The 18,807-nt window shown below is 31.6% G+C and overlaps 1 protein-coding gene across 3 annotated transcripts in view; it reads right to left on the bottom strand.

Moving 5' to 3' along the window:
* The window catches only part of aru (arouser), a 204,634-nt gene that overhangs the window by 34,965 nt on the left and 150,862 nt on the right, over window positions 1-18,807 (bottom strand). For all 3 annotated transcript variants that reach the window (XM_085821476.1, XM_035357456.2, XM_035357455.2), the window contains 3 exons: window positions 9,924-10,004; window positions 3,064-3,191; window positions 539-709 (listed from right to left, as the gene is read on the bottom strand). In XM_085821476.1, coding sequence (XP_085677602.1) covers window positions 539-709; window positions 3,064-3,191; window positions 9,924-10,004 — 380 coding nt within the window. The remainder of the gene's footprint in view (window positions 1-538; window positions 710-3,063; window positions 3,192-9,923; window positions 10,005-18,807) is intronic.

Genomic DNA, 18,807 nt, shown 5'->3' with positions numbered 1-18,807 from the left:
TAATGATGAATAGATTGATAATAATGCGCGAAGATCATAGTTGCGGCTGGATGGTGAAACAGAAATGGTCGCGCCCATGCCATGTCTTTTAATTAGCATATTATGACAAGAACAGAGCCATCTATTGATAAATTGTGAAAATTTTTTTCCTTCCACCACACAAATTCCCATTGCTTTATGTATACTAAACTCAAATTTCAGGGCTTTCTAACCAGCGGTTCTCAAATGCTCACATACAGGGCGTAAGAGAATCTATGCTGATGATAGAACATGGAAATAAGAATGTGCAATTTTTGTAATACACTGTGTGGTGAATGTGAAACATGAAAGCGAAAACAACACAGTAAATATGAAGAACACGGAAAACAAAAACTGGTTTTAATCAGGGATATCTGCGAGAAATAATAATTTATGCTTTGTTGGTAAAGAAGCGAACTTGATCTAAATGGAGTACGATTGATCCAAGGAAGATTTTTAAATCCTAATACTTACTCTTAAGACAAACTTTTCAAGTAGAAAATAGTAGAATATAACTTACCGACACACGAGCACACTGGAAAATGTGCATTTCGGGAGGATTGTGATTTTTGTTCTTCGGGTCGTCCTTTACGATAAAAACAACAATATTATTGTACAGTTCTCGAGGATCGTTGCTGGTGTAGGATGTAGGTTCGCTGATCAAGCTCATAGGAAACCTTTCCACCACATCCTATAAAAAAAAATAATAAATATTTCATGCATGATACGTAATACATTTTAAAAACACGCGAAATATTTTAGAGAAATTTACAGATTTAGAATAAATCAAATTCAGATTAACCAAAGGTGGTTTAACCGTATTGCGGACAATTTAAGCCATGTTAAAGAAATAATTTCCGTTATTGCGGAGCAAATGAAAATTATCATCATAAGTCATCAGCATAAAACAAAATTTTTCATGGAAAACAAAAATAAAAATAAAGAAAGGAAAAAAGGGAAAATAAAAAAGGGGAAAAAAACCATATGAGATAACAACAACGTTAGCAGATATTACAGTTTTCAGAGTACTTTTTTAATCCGCAACAGCATGTAATTTAATTGCATATAATGTTATCCGAAATATACAAAAACTGCACAACATTTAAACAAAACTTTAATGACTTCTGTATGCATGTTTAAACTTAAAGACATTGTGTAGGTTCTCTGTAAATAGTGTATTTTCAGGTCATATGTAATTTAGTTTCTTCTTTAGTAAAAAATTACGAAGTGATCCATAAAGCAAATCTGATGTTAACACCACATAAATCTCTTACACGACCTATTAAATTATACACTTCCCTAACCCTGATCTTCATTTAAAATTATTCCTCAAATTATTCAAACTTAATTAACCGATTCCTCAAAGTAAGTCGAAAATGATATCTAAAATAGCAAATTTGAAATTAAATATGCCAGCCTCTCTCTATATATACTACTTTTGTGCTGCCGATGGCAATAAAAAAGCGAGATGTACAACTAAATGTTATAGCAATCCCATAAGCAAAATTCCAACATTCTGCGGCTAATCGTTTTTGAGTTATGCAAGATACAAACGTACATATGTACACTGCATAAAAAAAAGGGGGTAGTTCCATATCTCCCTACTGGGCCTATTGACGAAATTCAAATTGAGTTTTTCATGTCTCAAAAGCGCGACTTAGGATATAAATTAGATTTATATATAGTACTGTTCTAACATAGGTATTTTGACACAAAATCGGACTTTTTCTGAAATAACATAAATTGCTTTTTCCACATTTCGATTCTGCGACTCAAATTACGCCTAAATATTACATTTTGTAAAATTCGGTGCGAAATTTACGGATAAATTCAAAAATTTATCTTGGCGTGTTTTTTCAGTTTGCGCCAAGAATAATTTAATTGGCCAACATTTTAATATATAGTAACCTAGTTTCCTTTCCCTTCCATTGTACAAGAGCGGAAAAAAAAAAGTCACATGGTTTCTACCTTTTTACATTGTGCATGAGCGAAAAAGACACATCGTTCCTACTCTCAAATAATTTTAACAAAGTGCCTAAACCACATTTGATGTTGTTATCGCTTTCAACAAATATGCCAAATTTCAAAACGCGCCAATATATAAATTCATGCATATCTTCGGAAATTTTGAATAAAAAACACTAATTTTTTGCAGGTATGCTTAGAAATACATCTAATTTAATATGATGGTAAAATTATACAGGTTATAATTCAATTTGTTTTCGAAAAATTTATACAAATTATTTAAAACTACAAATTTTAAATGTAAATCATAAAATAATGGGCGAATTTTATTTGGAATGAACCTAAATTTCGAAATGTCAAAGGAAGAATCAAATAAGTTTAATAAAAAAAAGATATATTAATAAATATATACCAAATTCAATTAACATGGAGGAGCCAAAATTTTCAGAGCTAATTTTTTAAAAACTACTCGTGAGATTTTTACAGAAATTGGCTGTTTGGCATAATTTGAATCGTAGAATCGAAATATGGAAAATACATGGCATCTCATTTCACAAAAAGTCGAATTTTGCGTCAGAATACCTATATTAGAATAATGCTATATATAAACCTAATACATAACCTAAGTCGCGCTTTCGACACATGAAAAACGCAAGTTGAATTTCGTTAATCGGCCCAGTAGAACGGGAGATGTAGAAATATCCCCCCCCCCCGCATAATGTACATACAAACATCACGAAAAAGTCCAATTTGAATCCTTTCTACTATCCGTTTTGGAATACAGAGACCTTTATTCCGTACGTAAAGATGACACGCAAAAAATGGTCAGAGGTTATCGGGATTGGTCAAAATGGATAATTCGATTGAAATCCGATAACCAAATTTTTTGCGATTAGATAGATTACTTCCTTTACTTCTTCATATAAAGAAGTAAAAATTAAGTAATAGCTATGGAACGTTATATATTTTAAGAAACACAATGCTCTTCAAATATATTTTTTTCCTAAATCATTGAAGATACATGGCAAATTATTTAAACTGCAGAAAGAAAAAAGACATTCGATATGGAAGACTACATACTCCATTTTCGTTGTCAATGATGACCACCCATTTTTTTTCTAATCGCATTTGCATCTTTTGTGTCCAAATGCCACTGGATTTTTCCATCTGTAGAAGCCGTCGGAGGCCATCTTTGGGAGTAGTTATACCTGAAATAATTGACGATGATTATTATTTTTTTTTTTTTTTTGCTTATAATTAAAAAAACTGCAGTAAAAGTCTATCCGTTTAGGACGATTCTACATATAAAATTCATAAATTATGCATATTTTCTTTACTTAAAGCACAAAATATAGTCTACAATGGCATAAAATGAGTAGAAAAATAGCATAATATAGCATCAATGAATGTAGCATAATGAATATAACATGTTACATAGCATAAAAAAAATCTACTATCCATTCATATATCTTAACAGCTAGATAATAAGGTTGTTAAACTTTCTTTCTCTTTGTTTGCTGTCTGCTATTATTAGTATTTCGTTTTCCTTAAACTTATTTTCAGTTAGCGGTGTTGTCATTCCGTTAATGGAATTCTTCGCCTAAACTTTTTAAAATATAAGGAAAGGAATTTGATCTAACTTTGATTTAAATACATGTCTTATTTTATTCAAAATTATAACGAATTGCTTCCTCGATGATAAAGCAGATCCATTTTTAAATTTGTTTAATATATTACATTAAAATAATTGTTTCTAAGAATCAATAAAACTTCTCAATCTTTCTTGATGATAAAATAGATCCATTTTTAAATTTGTTTAATTTATTACATTTAAATAATTGTTTCTAAGGGACTGAATTTGCAATCGCACTTGAACAGTAACATCACAAAACATTTAAAAACAGCAAATCTTATCTTTAGAATTTCCGATAGATAGTCACGCGTGGTGGAGATCAAAAAGTTTTTTTCCCGTACAGTGCTGGCTTTGAAAATCGTTGAGTTTGTTAATCAAAATTTCGTTAAAGTTTTACAAAATATGAAATGGATAATACAACAAATTCCAGATGCCTGTATTCGAGTGGAGGACTACATTATTCAAAATTTGATGTCTAGGTTCCGTTGTTTCTTCACAATGCGAGAAATATACATACATTCATGCAGATTCTTCATTATTTAATTTCCTTAAATATAATGCAGGGCTGTAATATTTGGTGACATCAATTTGAAATGCCGCTTTACAGTGGACGATGTAAAATGCCAAAACGAAATTAATAGCCCTTCTGGGCAAATTCCCCTTTGGACTAAAAAATAAATAAAATTATTTTTACATATACCATTTCTATGCTCTCACATGAAATTCTGTTAGTGCCCCAATACAATACTTACATTTATTTCTACGATTTTATATTTAGTTGTTTATAACCAAGAATATTGTGATGGGTAAAAAATTGATTTATTGTAACCCAACGGTTTCTAAGCGCGTGGTCACGGCAAGGTAGAGTTAAAAAATGGTAAATGGCAACAGTAACAGAAAGTTTTGAGAAAAAAAAAAAAAAAAAAGATTTTTAGAATAACAGAAATTTGCAAAATATAGAAAGATAAACAGCGTTTTAAATGTTACGGACACTAAAAGATAAAATCAACGTTGGCACAGGAGTTCTGTGGATATTTTATCTCTGACACGATTGGTAATTCTTTCTTTTTATAACGTGAATAATAAAATGTGAAAGCTTTTTAGCAATAATGTTTTCTATTATAATACCAATACACATACCCTCCGGGCAATGTTAATTAAAGGAGAAGAATAAAATATGTAAGAAAATAAAAAAGCTTAGAAATATGGCACTGTAGTTATATTTTACATTTTAATCTAGTTAATTAAAAATGTGTAAGTAAAAAAAGTTTTTATATGCATATTTTATTTTACACATTTGAGTTTACAGACCGGCGGGGGTCAGAGAAGGAAAATTTCAGCCTTCTTTCCTCTGAACACAGGATATCATTTCATCTACTATCAAGCAAAGAACTAAGTACATGATGTCACAAGCTCAAGATATTTTGATCTATCCGATGGCGTAAGATTACATACATTTCATTCAAATTTCTGCATTATTTTTAATCCGATCTCCGAATGAAAAAATTAAATATTTTAATTTAAAAATCCAAAAATCCGTCATTCTTAACAATCACAGGATTACTTGGGGACGGGGGGGGGTAGAAATGGTCTTAGAAAAGTTGCCGAAATTCGGTAAATCAAATTAGAAATTCTGAAAAACATTACATACAATGTTTTTATTAACACGTTATTAATTTTTAACTAACTGTAATTTAAAACAAAATATGGGAAGAGCGAAAAGAATTGTATTGGAACGTTAAAAGAATTTTAAAACAAACAACAAACACTTTAGCATAGACATAAAATAGATAAGAACGATTACATTCGATTCATTTACGCTTCCCTTTGACGGTTCTGATTTTAAATCTCCCGTTATTAGAAACCTGAATTTTATTTTTAGTTATGTGATCAAAAACTTTATGACAGCTAAAAAAGTTACTTTCGCATTTTAGTGCATTTAATTAATTACAATAATGTGACCTAGAATGTTTTTTTTTTTTTTTTTTTTTTTTTTAATATATTTTATTTAACACTTCACAATACACAAAAAGCGCACTTACAAAGAAATGAAATCATTGCCTCTGAAAACCAGAAAACTATTCCCTTTAAACAGCAAAGCTACGAAATAAGTGATATAACTTTCGGTCAAGGTCTTTGGCTCTATTCGAAGCTGTAAGAGTACATTCAATTCATTTACATTTTTCTTTGATTTAAGGAACGTCTCATCATCTTTTAAATAAACGGAGATGCTAATACTGATACATTAAATAGTTTCATTTAAAAAATTCTTCGCAATAAAAGTCACATGATAGACTTTAAAAAAATCCATTTTCTTAGAAACCATAAAAATTCGGTAAATTACGTCACAGATTCCAGACTAATTCATATTTTTCTGTCTATTCAATACTGTGCAGAATGAAGTTCTTTGATGATTAATTCAATTGTAAAGTAAAGATACAAGTATACAATACAAAATAAAAAACTCTAATGCGGACACCACATGACTTCCTCGTAAGCCTATTAAATTACATAATTTTTTGCTGCACTCTAATTAAACTTTTCTCATTTGGATGTGAGATATGACCTTCCAACTCTTTAACAAAATAAACAGTTACACAACTGCTAAAATATTAGCTTTAATTAATATAAAATATTAATACAATTAATTATTCAATAATATTACCTGAAATATTAGCGTATAGTAAAAGTCTCTTCATTACTCTTTAAATAAATTTAAATCTATTATCAATCTAACACTACGTGTTTTTAAATTATTATGATTTAACATCAACAAAATGTAAACAAAAAACAAAACGCTGGAAAGTTGTTAAATAGCCCAAAAGGGTAGGGTACGAACTGCACCAAATTTGATCGAAGATCCCCGTCCTCCCTCTCACTCATCTAACCCACGAACTGCGCGACGTTTCCTGTCCCCTATTTCTTTCCCAAGAAGATTGGGTGCTACAAAAAGTCATTTATCTCCATTAATGGAACATTCTATTGAGACTGCAAACCTTTATTTTCGTTTATCAATATTGTAAAAATTGTGCATGCAAAACAAATATTAATTTAAAGTCTGGCGTGTGCTAAAGTAAAAAGAAATTTCTTTTACACTCATTTTAAAGTTTTAGGATACTTAAAGGAATGATGAGCCAGATCGTTTTTATTCTCTGTAAGAATTAAAAACTTTCCAAGTTGTATATTTTAGTCGCTGATATATATATATATATATATATATAGACCCGTTAACTTTGAAATTTACCATTTTAGGTAAAAAGTTCTAATTTAATTTTAAAAATTCTCTTTATTAAATCTAAAAATTGGATTTCTTAAGTGGTTCTCAATTCACACTAATATTATTGCAATATATTCCCGCATTAAGCTTTCCATTTTTAGTCATGGAAGTTATTTGAAGGTTATTTAACTTTGTAACAAATTCCATATTTTATTACTAGAAACGTTTAAATATTTATTCTGTTTTCCACTTTATGTACTTTGGCATACATTTAATTTCTAATACACATTTAATTAATAAATTAATAATTATGAGCGTCAGCAGAATTTTCATAATTAACAGAAAAAAAAAAAAAAAACTCAAATTCCTTTATATTCAGATCCTGGGATTTTCAGTTCCCTTTTAATCCATTCCTTTTGCACATATTGTTGCACTGTACTCATGTTTTCATGTATGTAGAATTTATATATTTTGTATTGCATTTATGCCAATTTATATTCAAATGATAATTTTTACGAATTCTTGCATCATAACTCTAGTTAAGAAAAGATATTTCTAACACCTTGGTAAAGCTGAATCTTCAGCATGCAGCTTATTTTCTAACCTACTTTCAGGCTGAATTATTTGCAAAATTAATTACTTGAAACTACATTTCATAACAAAGATGGTCGCTAAATCCGCTAATAATATTTCTAACTGTTGTAATTTATAATGCAACGAGTTCATGTGATTTATAATATAATTTCATTTATAAATTTTTCAGCAGTATTGAAATTAATAGCAGATACTGATAATGTTATACATTTAGATTACAATGATTTAGATTGCCATTGCCTTCTTCACTCATGCTTTTATGTTACATTCCTAATATTTCATAATGGCATACAGGTAAGTTTAACTCATTCATTAAACATGTAAATCTCTAACTCAGCCCACTTTTGTCCTTACGTGTGCTGTATCTTCTATTTTTTATTTTCCTCTTGGCTACAATTGGCTTCGAAAAGTTAAATTGTAACCCTGTAGGCAGCAGGGGAGAAGAAATTTTGATTGGCGCAGTTGAACTGTAGCTCGACCCGGGGGGATTTTCATTAGCGCAGTTGGAATACATCCCCCAAAAGAGGCGTTAGCCCAAATGGGCTATTAGTCTCAAAACGGGATTTTGCGTTGAATCGCTGCAAAACGACGTAACACTTTTCAAGTTGTTGTCACCAAATATTATCGCCCTGTATTATTTTTATAGAAATTAAATAATGAAAAACATGTACGAGTCTTTCTCGCAATGTGAAAAAATGACGGTACCTAGAGCCGGTAACGAATTTTGAATAACGTAGTCCTCTACCCGAACATGTGCACCTGAAAACCCGAATTTTGAATTTCGAATTTAATTTATTATCTATTTCATATTTCGTAAAACTTTAATGAATTTTTCGTAAACAAACTCAACGATTTGAAAGGAATGGATGGATGGAATGGAATGGAAAGAATTTGCAGGGAACAAAACATTTTTAAAACTTATCTAAATTTATCTCTTAAACTTATTTATTAAACTTATCTCCAGAACGAAAGACTCTCTGTCGGAAATTCTAAAGATATATAGTGTGTTAAAATATCTGATGACTTTGCTATTGAATTGAATTTTATAGAGCTTAAGCGATATTTAATAAATAAAGTGAACACACAAGACGTTAATAATAAGAAGACACAATTTTTGTAAGCCATCTTACTAAGAAAACTGAACACTGATATGATGGACAGAGAAAATAGTGAAATTTTTTTTAAAAAGTTCCTATATATGCCAACACCAAACACTGCATCAAGAATTCTAAATTTTGTTAAATTAAACAAAATTTTTGTAATTTTTTCTGTTGAATTATATATGGCGTAAGTGGATGCTTGATAATGAAGCTAAAAAAAGCAAAACAAATGGGTTAGCAAGAGTGAATGCAACAGCAAACTGCAAGCTCAGCGAGAGCTTCAAAAAACTTAAACAAACTCTTTGGGGCGATTGTTAAAATCTGAGGGACTATTGTTTTCGTTTTGCGATTTTGCGTCAAATCACTCTGAATGTCCGTTTCACTTTTCAAACTGTTGCCACCAAATATTATCGCCCTGTATTATATTCGGAGAAATTAAATAATGAAGAATCTGTATAAATGTATGTACGTTTCTCGCATCGTGATAAAACAACGGTACTAGCCATCCATTTATGAATGACGTAATTCTACTGCGAATAAGGGCATCTGAAAGCCGAAAATTTGAAATTTGTTTTACGATTGATTTCATATTTTGTAGAACTTTAAAGAATTTTTGATTAACAAACTCAAGGATTTCTAAGCGAGCTATGGCAACGTTGTACAGAAAAAACTTTTTATTTCCAATGCGTAAGACTGCGTATCGGAAATTTTAAAGATAATACTCTTTAGAATAATCAGATCTAATACTCGATTTAAAATTTTTTTGCGATATTAAGCTGAATTTTATGGTTTAAGCGCGAAGAACATGATATTTAATACGTAAAGGTAACACACAAAATGTTAAAAGGATGTAATTTAAAATCTGAAACCTTTCAGATTTCCTTTCTATTTATTTATTTATTTTAAATTTGCTTTCGTAATATATTTTTACTGGGTTTAAAGACCCGTCCACTAAAGTTCCCTTGGTACTGCGAATTGCAACCGCAAAGAGACAGGTGTACAAATTATAAGAATCCCTAATACAAAATTTTGACGTTTTACAGCAAATCGTTTTGAGTTATGTGGCATACGTACGTATAGACATCACGGCGGAATTAGTCAAAATAGATGCAGGAACAATCAAAATGTATATTTTCTTTACAATCTGAAATCGAAATTTTTCGCGATTACAATACTTCCTTTATTTCATACAAGGAAGGAATAGGTGCATCGAACTTAACAAAATTAAAATATGTACACAATGACATCGCAAAATACGCATATATGCAAAGTTTCAAGAAATCTGGTTCGGTAAATTGGTATGAAAAATTAATTTCAATATTCCATCTAAACAAAACACAGAAATGAAATTTAACTAAAAAAACTGTGTAAAAATAACCATTGCTGAACTACTCACCGTACAGGGGTCCCACAGAAAATGTTGCCAGATGCTCCAACAGGTAAGTAGGATAATTATCGTCTGAATCGGAGATCAGATCTGAAAGAAGAATGGTTTAGAATCAGAGTTGAGCAGTTGCACAAGCCACGCCCATTTTACGGAAAAAATAATAAACAGACAAACAAACGAAAAATAAACACTAAACACGCCGATTGTATAACATCCTGAGGATATATGGTCTCTGGAGATATTCATGTCTTTGTGGCGCAAGTTCTATCCGGTTGCACACATTGTCCAGTCGGTCATCGACGCTTCTTCCCTCTGAGCGTCAGACTTAACGATATTTTAAGCGAATTTTGTCTCCCTGCGTAATTTTTTAAGTAAAGCGCTGGCAACATTTGAAAATGAAACTCTTGCTTTGCATTCGTCAGTGTTGCCAAATCGAGGTCACTTTTCAAAGAAGTTATAAAATTTAGTGGCGCGACCTTTTTTTCCCTGAACATTAAATGAATTTTTTTCCTGAGTATTAAATGATTTTTTTATCTGAATATTAAATGACTTTTTATGAATATTAAATGAATTTTTTTCTGAATATTAAATGATTTTTTCCTGAATATTAAATGAATTTTTTCCGAATATTAAATGAAAATTTTTCGTTAGCCCGGAAGGGACGTTAATTTCGTTTTGGCATTTTGCGTTGTTTACTATAAATGTCGGTTCGCTTTTCAAATTGTTGTCACCAAATATTAAGAGCCCTGTGTTATATTTAAAGAAATTAAATAATGAAGAATCTGCATAAATGTACTATATATGTTTCTCGCATGGTGATAAAACAACGGTACCTACAGCCATCCAATTTTATATAATGTAATCTTTCATCGAATATGGGCATCTGGAAGCCCGAATTTGGAAGGTGAAATTTGTTTTATTATCTATTTCATATTTTGTAACACTTTAACGAATTTTTGATAAACAAACTCAACGATTTCAAAGAGAGTAATGGCAACACTATACGAAAAAAAAAATTATCTTTAGGGCGCGACACTGTGTATCGGAAATTCTAAAGATATGCTCTTGAGATATTGCTGTTGAACCGAATTTTATGTTTTTAAGTGTGAAGAACATGCTATTTAATAAATAAAGGTAGCACACAAAACGTTATAAAAACACCGCTTTGGCCGTAATGTAAAATCTGAAAGCATTCAGATTTTATTTTTTATTAATTTTTACTATTTTAATTTCTCAGTGTACTCTCAGTCCAAACTATTTTAAATTCCAATGTTTTAAGTCCGAGCTATACGGAATCTTAAAAAAAAAAAAAAAAAAAAAAAAAAAAAAAAATTCTGAACCGTCAAGGTACGTTACACTAATTACGCGTAGACTATGAACTCAGGTTAATTACTCTTAGTACTGAGAGAAACAAAGATTTTATTTATCTTTAACGCCACGTTGCACTAAGTAAATTTAGAGTGTTGCCATTTGAAAGAAATTAAAATTTTTACTTTATTTTCCAAACTGAATCAATTCGTGATTGCTTTGTGAAACGAGCGATTTAAAAACCATAAATGCGTTACTCAAAAACTTAAAATTTTATTTTATTTACTTCTCTCAAAGCCAGCTCTCAGAGATTTGTCAATCCCTAAAATATAAGATATTTTTGTATCTGAAATTAAATCAACCTGTAATCGCTTAAAAACGAGAAATTCAGATTTAATAATAAATGTGTGATTACTTAGAATGAAATGAGCTGTTTATAAACAAAAAGCACAATTATTTTGCGAAAAAGCAGCTTTTAGAAGGTTGCAATTACGCAATACATAAAGTTTTTATTTTTTTCCAAATTTATTAAATATGGAATTGCTTATTGAATTGAGCAGTTTTAAAACAATAAATGTACACTGCACGCAAAAAAAAGGGGAGGGGGCAGTTTTATATCTCTTGTTATACTGGGCCGATTGACGAAATTAAAATTGCGTTTCTCATGTCTCGAAAACGCGACTTAGGATATGTATTAGATTTATATATCTGCCTACTCTATGATCATTCACATATGCATTTTTTAAAAAAATTGTTTAATTTAATTTTAATTTATTAAATTAGTAGATTTATTTTCATGGATAGATTTTACACTTGGTTTACTTATGCTTCTGAATTTAAATGATATTGTAGATTAGTTCGAGAATTAAATCTTTTACATGTTTACATTTTTTTTTAATTATTTTAAATTATTTTGGCTTTTTTCCTTTTTTTTAAAATTTAAATTTGCTTTTCTACTTTTTTACTTTTATACGTATTTGTTTAGAATTTAAATTTGTTTAAAATTAAAATTGTTCTAATATATGTGTTTTGAAACAAAATCGGACTTTTTCTGAAATAACATATAATTTTTTTCCATATTTCGATTCTACGACTTAAATTATGCCAGCCTGCCAAGTTTTGCAAAAATAGCTCGAGTCGTTTTTAAAAAATTAGCTCTCAAATTTTTAGCTCCTCAAGGTTAATTGAATTTGGTATATATTTATTACTATCTTTTTTTTATTCTTCCTTTCATATTTCAAAACTAAGATTCATTCCAAATAGAATTCACCCATTTTTATGATTTATTTTTTAAATTTCTATTTTTATATAATTTTTATAAATTTTTCATAAAATTTTAAATTATAACCTATAAAATTTTTAATATCATTTTAAAGTAGGTGTAATTTTAAGCATAACTGCAAAAAATTAGAGATTTTATTCAAAATTTTCTAAGATATACACGAATATTTTTTTTTTTTTTTTTTTTTTGAGCGATAATAACGCAAAATACGTTAATGGATTTTCTTACAGTTAATTGCCACAACCTATTTTAACCTTAAATTTCAAATAAATTTTTACGGAGAATTATTTATATGAATTTTTCTCTCAGTGATACGTAATAAATATTTATTAATACTATATGAAATGCTATTCTCTTTTTAGATTATAAATGATATTATTCAAATTTTTAACTTTTTTTTTTTTTTTTTTTTAAAATTTCTTTCTTTCTCCTTTTTTAAAAAAAATATTTGTAAGAGTAAATTTTTACCTTCGCCGTGTTATCGCCTGCTACTTTACTTTAACTGCATTTAAATTGAATTGTCTAAAACTGAGAAAGTTCGTTTGATGTTTATTTTCACAATGTTTTTTTAGCAAACAGGACGTTGACAGTTTGGATCATGTCCCAGCTTAATATATATATATATATATATATATATATATATATAAAATTTTACATTAATCCTCTTGAAAAAAGTTTTAAGTTGTAATTTTTTCTCGTGTTGTAAATTATATAAAACGTGTTTTTTAATATAGAAATTAATAGGCTTAAAACTCTAAATAATATGATTTAGATTGTTTGCACCCGATATAAGAATCGGGTTTTTCGGTGGTACAGCATAAGCGCTGCTGAAGTGGTTTATTTCTTTCTCATTTAACAAAAATCTTTTAATTCAAATATTTATAATTTGGACTTAGCTTTAAAACTTTATTTGTAGTTAAAATGCCTAGAAAATGAAAAGCTGTCATCAGCTGAAACGCATTTAATGCAACGGATATTTTAAAAAATTTGACAAGAATGCAAAATTTATGGAAGTGTAACAATCGAAAAATCTTAATTTGCTTGTGTCAGCACTGAAAACAAATATAGAAGGAAAGAAGAAAATTAGGGAGGGGAGCAAAAATTTAAAGAGGAATCTACTTCAAGGAAGTTGGGTGCTCAAAGAGAAAACCCTTGGACGTGTACACCAGCAAACAGCAGCATAAAGCTAACGGAAATGCTAACGGAAAAGACAAAAACGATATCATTGCAGATTAAATTGAAGAGCGACTGGTTTTCGACTATATGGTTGTATAAATTTAAATTACGTTATAGAACATCATATCGTATCATAAACAGAGCATCCCATGATTCCTCAATCGAATTATTTGAAGATACAGGAATTTATCCTGTGACGTATATGGATATCATCTAAAGACGTTTTCCCTTTTTATGAAATCAGTCTTTCCTTTCATCTCATGCCTTCAAAATGTTTAGTCTCTAAAGACTGATAAAGGCTCTGACCAAATACTGATGAAATGGATTGAATTGGATTATTAAGTTACGGCAAAGCAGAGCTAAGAAGGGATGCCTTCGTGAAGAACTTTCTAAGGGAAACCAGTTCGTATACGCGTTACACATGAGAAAATCTATGAAAAGCCCAACCAGCCGGTTCGCCAGGATTCGAGCCCCGGAGCAAACTACCAGTGTTCAGCGACTTTACCGCTCAGCCGTTTGTGGACTCTTTTGAAATGGAAGTCGAAACTGCCTAATCTCTTCTGAAATGGAAGTCGAATAAAATTAACGTCAGAAATACCAAGATGTTTAGAAAAGTTGGATGCTTTTTAATATGCTTGCAGAATGACTGAAGGAAAAAAAAAAAAAAGCCGTTGGGGGGGGGGGGAATTACATAAAATTTATTTTTTTAAATTATTATTATTATTATTATTATTATTATTATTATTTTTTATATAAAACTTTGTTAATCTTATGATATCTGATTCTTGAGATTTCAAAAATAAAATAACGGAACATTGAAAGGAGTGTTAACTGTGCTTTACTGTATTTTCTCTTTTAATATATGTAGTTTTCAAACGCATCGTAGTAAGCAAACCAGCGGACGAGCGGTAAAATCACTGAACACTGGTAGTTCGGTCCGAGGTTCGAATCCCGTGAAATGGGTTGGTTGCATGGGCGTTTTCGTGGTTTTCCCCATGTGTAACGTGTATACGAGCCAGTTGCTCTTAGAAAGTCCTCCACGATGGCATCCCTCCCTTTAGGCTTTGCCATAACTACATACACACAAACGACTCGTAGTGTGGGCCACAAAGTATTCTTCCGAAAGAAACGCAATTCAAATAAAAATAAAAAAAAAAAATCAAATTCCGGAAAATTTATATTAATAAATATATTTAAAATGCGCAGTTTGAATGAATGAATAGAAAATTTTAAGAATCTGAAGAGACAATGCAACACAAACAAGAAAACTATTTGAAAAAAAAAAAAAAAATTAACGATGCACCTTTTATTAGTTTGAACGAGTAAATAGAAATTTTTAAACAGTTATTAGAAAGAAACCATGCAACTTAAACAATTAAAATGAAACTCGAAAACGAAAAAAAAATATTTAAAATAATAACAATTATAATTAAAAATATAATATAAAGAATATTATTTGAAAGCAAGAATGATGTAACTTTTTTTCCATTCACGCACAAGGGAAAGCAAAATAGGTTGCCATATATTAAGAAGTTCGCCAAGTGAACTATTCTTGGCGCAAACTGAAAAAAAAAAGGCGCAAAGATAATTTTTTAAATTTTTCCTAAATTTCGCACCAAATTTTACAAAATTTAATATTTAGGCATAATTTGAGTCGTAGAACGATAATATGCAAAAAAATTGACATGTTATTGCAGGAAAAGTCCGATTTTGTGTCAAAATACCTATGTTAGAATATTGCTATATATAAATATAATATATGTCTTAAGTCGCGCTTTCGAGACATGAAAAAAAGCAGTTCGAATTTTGTCAATCGGCCCAGTAGAACTGTCTTTTTTTTTTCGCAGTGTACTTCTTAATAATTTAGATTTTTAGATACTATACTACTTATATCTAAGAAAACTCGGTACTATTCGGTTTTGAAGGCCGTAAAAAATTGCAGCGAAAATATATGCGCAAAAGCGCCAAATCTAGCAAACGCGGCCATTTAACAGCGCGCCAAATCTAGCGTACGCGTTCATTTCAGATTGCGTAAGTTTATATACACTGGTGTGCAAAAATTAAGGACGAGACGGTGTTTTCAATATAACTTTGTACAAAAGCTTTCCAAATCAACACATTTAATACCGTAAGATCCCCAATACGTAAGGACATGAGTAATGTAAGCAACACTTACTAAAAGAGAAATCAGAGGGCTAAAAAGAAGCTTTATTGAAAATGTAGCATGGAGCGCAATGCGACTGAAGGCCGAAACATTCCTGTGATGGGTGTCCAGCAAGAAACATCCGATCTTTAATAGGGGATATGATCTCCCCTGACTGCTAGGCAGGTTTCACAGCGTCTGCCCATGCTGAGAATGAGGGTGTCAATGAGTTGTTGAGGCATTGCTGCCCATTCGTCTTGCAGCGCTAATCGAAGCTCCGGAATCGTTACTGGTGGTAAGGTACGAGCTGCCAAGCGTCTGCCTAGAAAATCCCATACATGCTCGATGGGATTGAGATCCGGAGATCGTGCCGGCCAATCCATACGTTCAATATCCTCACTCTCTAAGAGCTGTTCGGCAGCTACTGTGCAATGACATGGTGCATTGTCGTCCATGAAAAGGAACTGCGGACCCATAGCGCCTCTAAAAAGGCGCACATATGGAAGAAGAATCTCGTTACAATAACGGTTGACTGAACCAGCGTCGAAGATGTGAAGGTCTGTACGACTACCAAGCATGATGCCTCCCCAAACGAGAACACCGCCACCTCCATACCTGTCCCTTTCAATGATGTTCGAGGGATGATTGCGGCTTCCCCGCTCTCTCAGATGAGTATGCGATGAAAATCGCTACTCAGACTGAATCTGCTCTCATCTGTAAAGAGTACTCGTCCCCATTCATTGTCTCTCCAATTCCGGTGTTCCCGGCACCACAGAGAACGCCTTCTCCGATGGGCAGGCGTTAGAGGTACACACCGTACAGGGCGTCGTGCAAACAGACCACCACCGTGCAGTCTTCTGTCCACGGTAAAACGCGATATCGGTCGTCCAGTCGCCTGTGTCGTGTGTCTAGCGATTTCTCCCGCTGTCTGCCGCCTGTTTCTTCTGGCCTGTAAGGCAATATACCGGTCATCTGCGGGTGGGGTTCCTCGTGGACGATCACTACTAAACCCCCGGATAACTGTTCCTGTAGTTTGAAATTGTCTCCAAAGTCGTGAAACGATGCTATGAGCAATTCCGAACTCAGCAGCCACACTTGTCACACTGCGGCCTTCCTCCAACTTCCCAATGATTCGACCTCGGGTAAAAGCATCCAGATGTCGTCTAACAGATTAATTATTCGCCATTTCTCGCTGAGGCAGCAACTCGGTGTGATTTTAACTGCTATACGGCGTGCAATCTCTTTGCCAGAAATACTGATCTTACACCGACAACATGCTTTATACTACTCAGACACTCCCCCATTACGTCTACCTGCATATCTGCGCATGTGCTACCGTACATCACCTTACTTAATCTCCTGATTGGTCTTTTTGTCCGCTCTGCCTCTTCGTTCAGCTGATATGCTAATTTTTCGACTTCGTCCTTAATTTTTGCACACCAGTGTAGTTCTATATTTCCTAAGACGCCATTGACATACTAGTTTAATTTTTAAATCCTTTTTTGATATCCTATGGATTTAACAATTTGGGAATTGCCCATGACGAAAAGTCGGCAATAGAATTTTGGGTAAAGTCCAGAATCACCCACTGCTTGAGAATTGCCCATACTTCGGTATCCATGTGCACATCGACCTATTTTCACTTGAAAAAACATCCTAGAATTACACAAAAATGGCACTGCGCACACACTTGACTTTATCTATGTACACATCATCAACATATTTTCACTTAAAAAGTAAAAGAAAATTGACAAAAATTCAATTGTTTTTACCCTTGTAAAAAGCGGCAAACAAATACGTGAGCGATTCTGCACTTTACCGAGAATATTTTCAAAGAAAAGGCATAATTCATTATAGAAAATTACGTTTGAACAACCAACGAGATGAAATTATGCTTTAGCGATAAGTCGGTAGCGAAATAGCGATGCAGGCATCCATTCAGTTATGTTTAGCAATTTTTATATAAATTATAATAATGATCTGAAATAGTTATTTACTCTTATGCTTCCATTCAGTCATGTTTAGCCTTTTTCATATACTAAATTATAATAATAAAGTATCATATGAAAATAACCTTTCATCTAAATTAAAACATAAATCTTAGATAGTTATTTACTATTATACTTCCTTTCTTGCCGCAATTATTAGGGTTGCCGCAATTATTTTTGGCAGCATTGGCATCAACAATAGTTTGGCGATTTTTTACGGCCCTCGAAACCGAATAGTACCGAAAACTCATTCTCAGAGCTATAACTCAGATTAGGTTACTTGAAGATAGGAAAGCACAAGAGGGCTCTATGCTTAAGAGAAGTGATGCTTTCGTTGAGGACTTCTTAAGGAATCTGATTCGTATTTACGGCACACAAGGGGAAATTAAAACCAAACATAAGGCCATCTCCTTTCGTCTGCGCTCGAACCTGGGTCAACACTCTGTATATATATATATATATACATACATATACACGTTTGGTCGAACCGATTGCAACAAATAGGGAGATGCATAATTAGATGTTATAAAAGTCCCATATACAATATTTCAACGTTCAACGACAACGGATTTTGGAATTAATGCCTGACATATACCGGCCTACAGACGCCAGGGAAAAAAAATCCCTTCTGAATCCATTTTACAGTCCATTTTAGGAAAAACAGTCCTTTATTCCTTCTATACGTAGAGATGTCAAGCAAAATCAACATTCAAACGGTTTGGAGAGCAGTCAAAATGGATATTTTCGTTGAGATATGATACCCAAAATTTTTCGCGATTACAATATTTCCTTTACTTCGTAGAAGGAATTTAAAAGAGAAATAATTGTATGACTTTTCATATCATCCATTTTTTTTTTTTTTTTTTTTTTTGTATTCTTAATTTTACTTTGTACTTACTATTATTATTTACTCCGTTTATTTATTTTTATTCATTATTATTAGTCCAAAGGGCAATTTGCCCTGAGGGACTATTAATTTCGTTTTGGCATTTTACG

Source organism: Stegodyphus dumicola, chromosome 1 (assembly GCF_044657685.1).
Source record: "Stegodyphus dumicola isolate Sdum_Otavi_A_Nest chromosome 1, ASM4465768v1".
In the NCBI taxonomy this organism is placed as follows: Eukaryota; Metazoa; Arthropoda; class Arachnida; order Araneae; family Eresidae; genus Stegodyphus; species Stegodyphus dumicola.
This window is presented reverse-complemented; position numbering and strand designations above follow the sequence as displayed.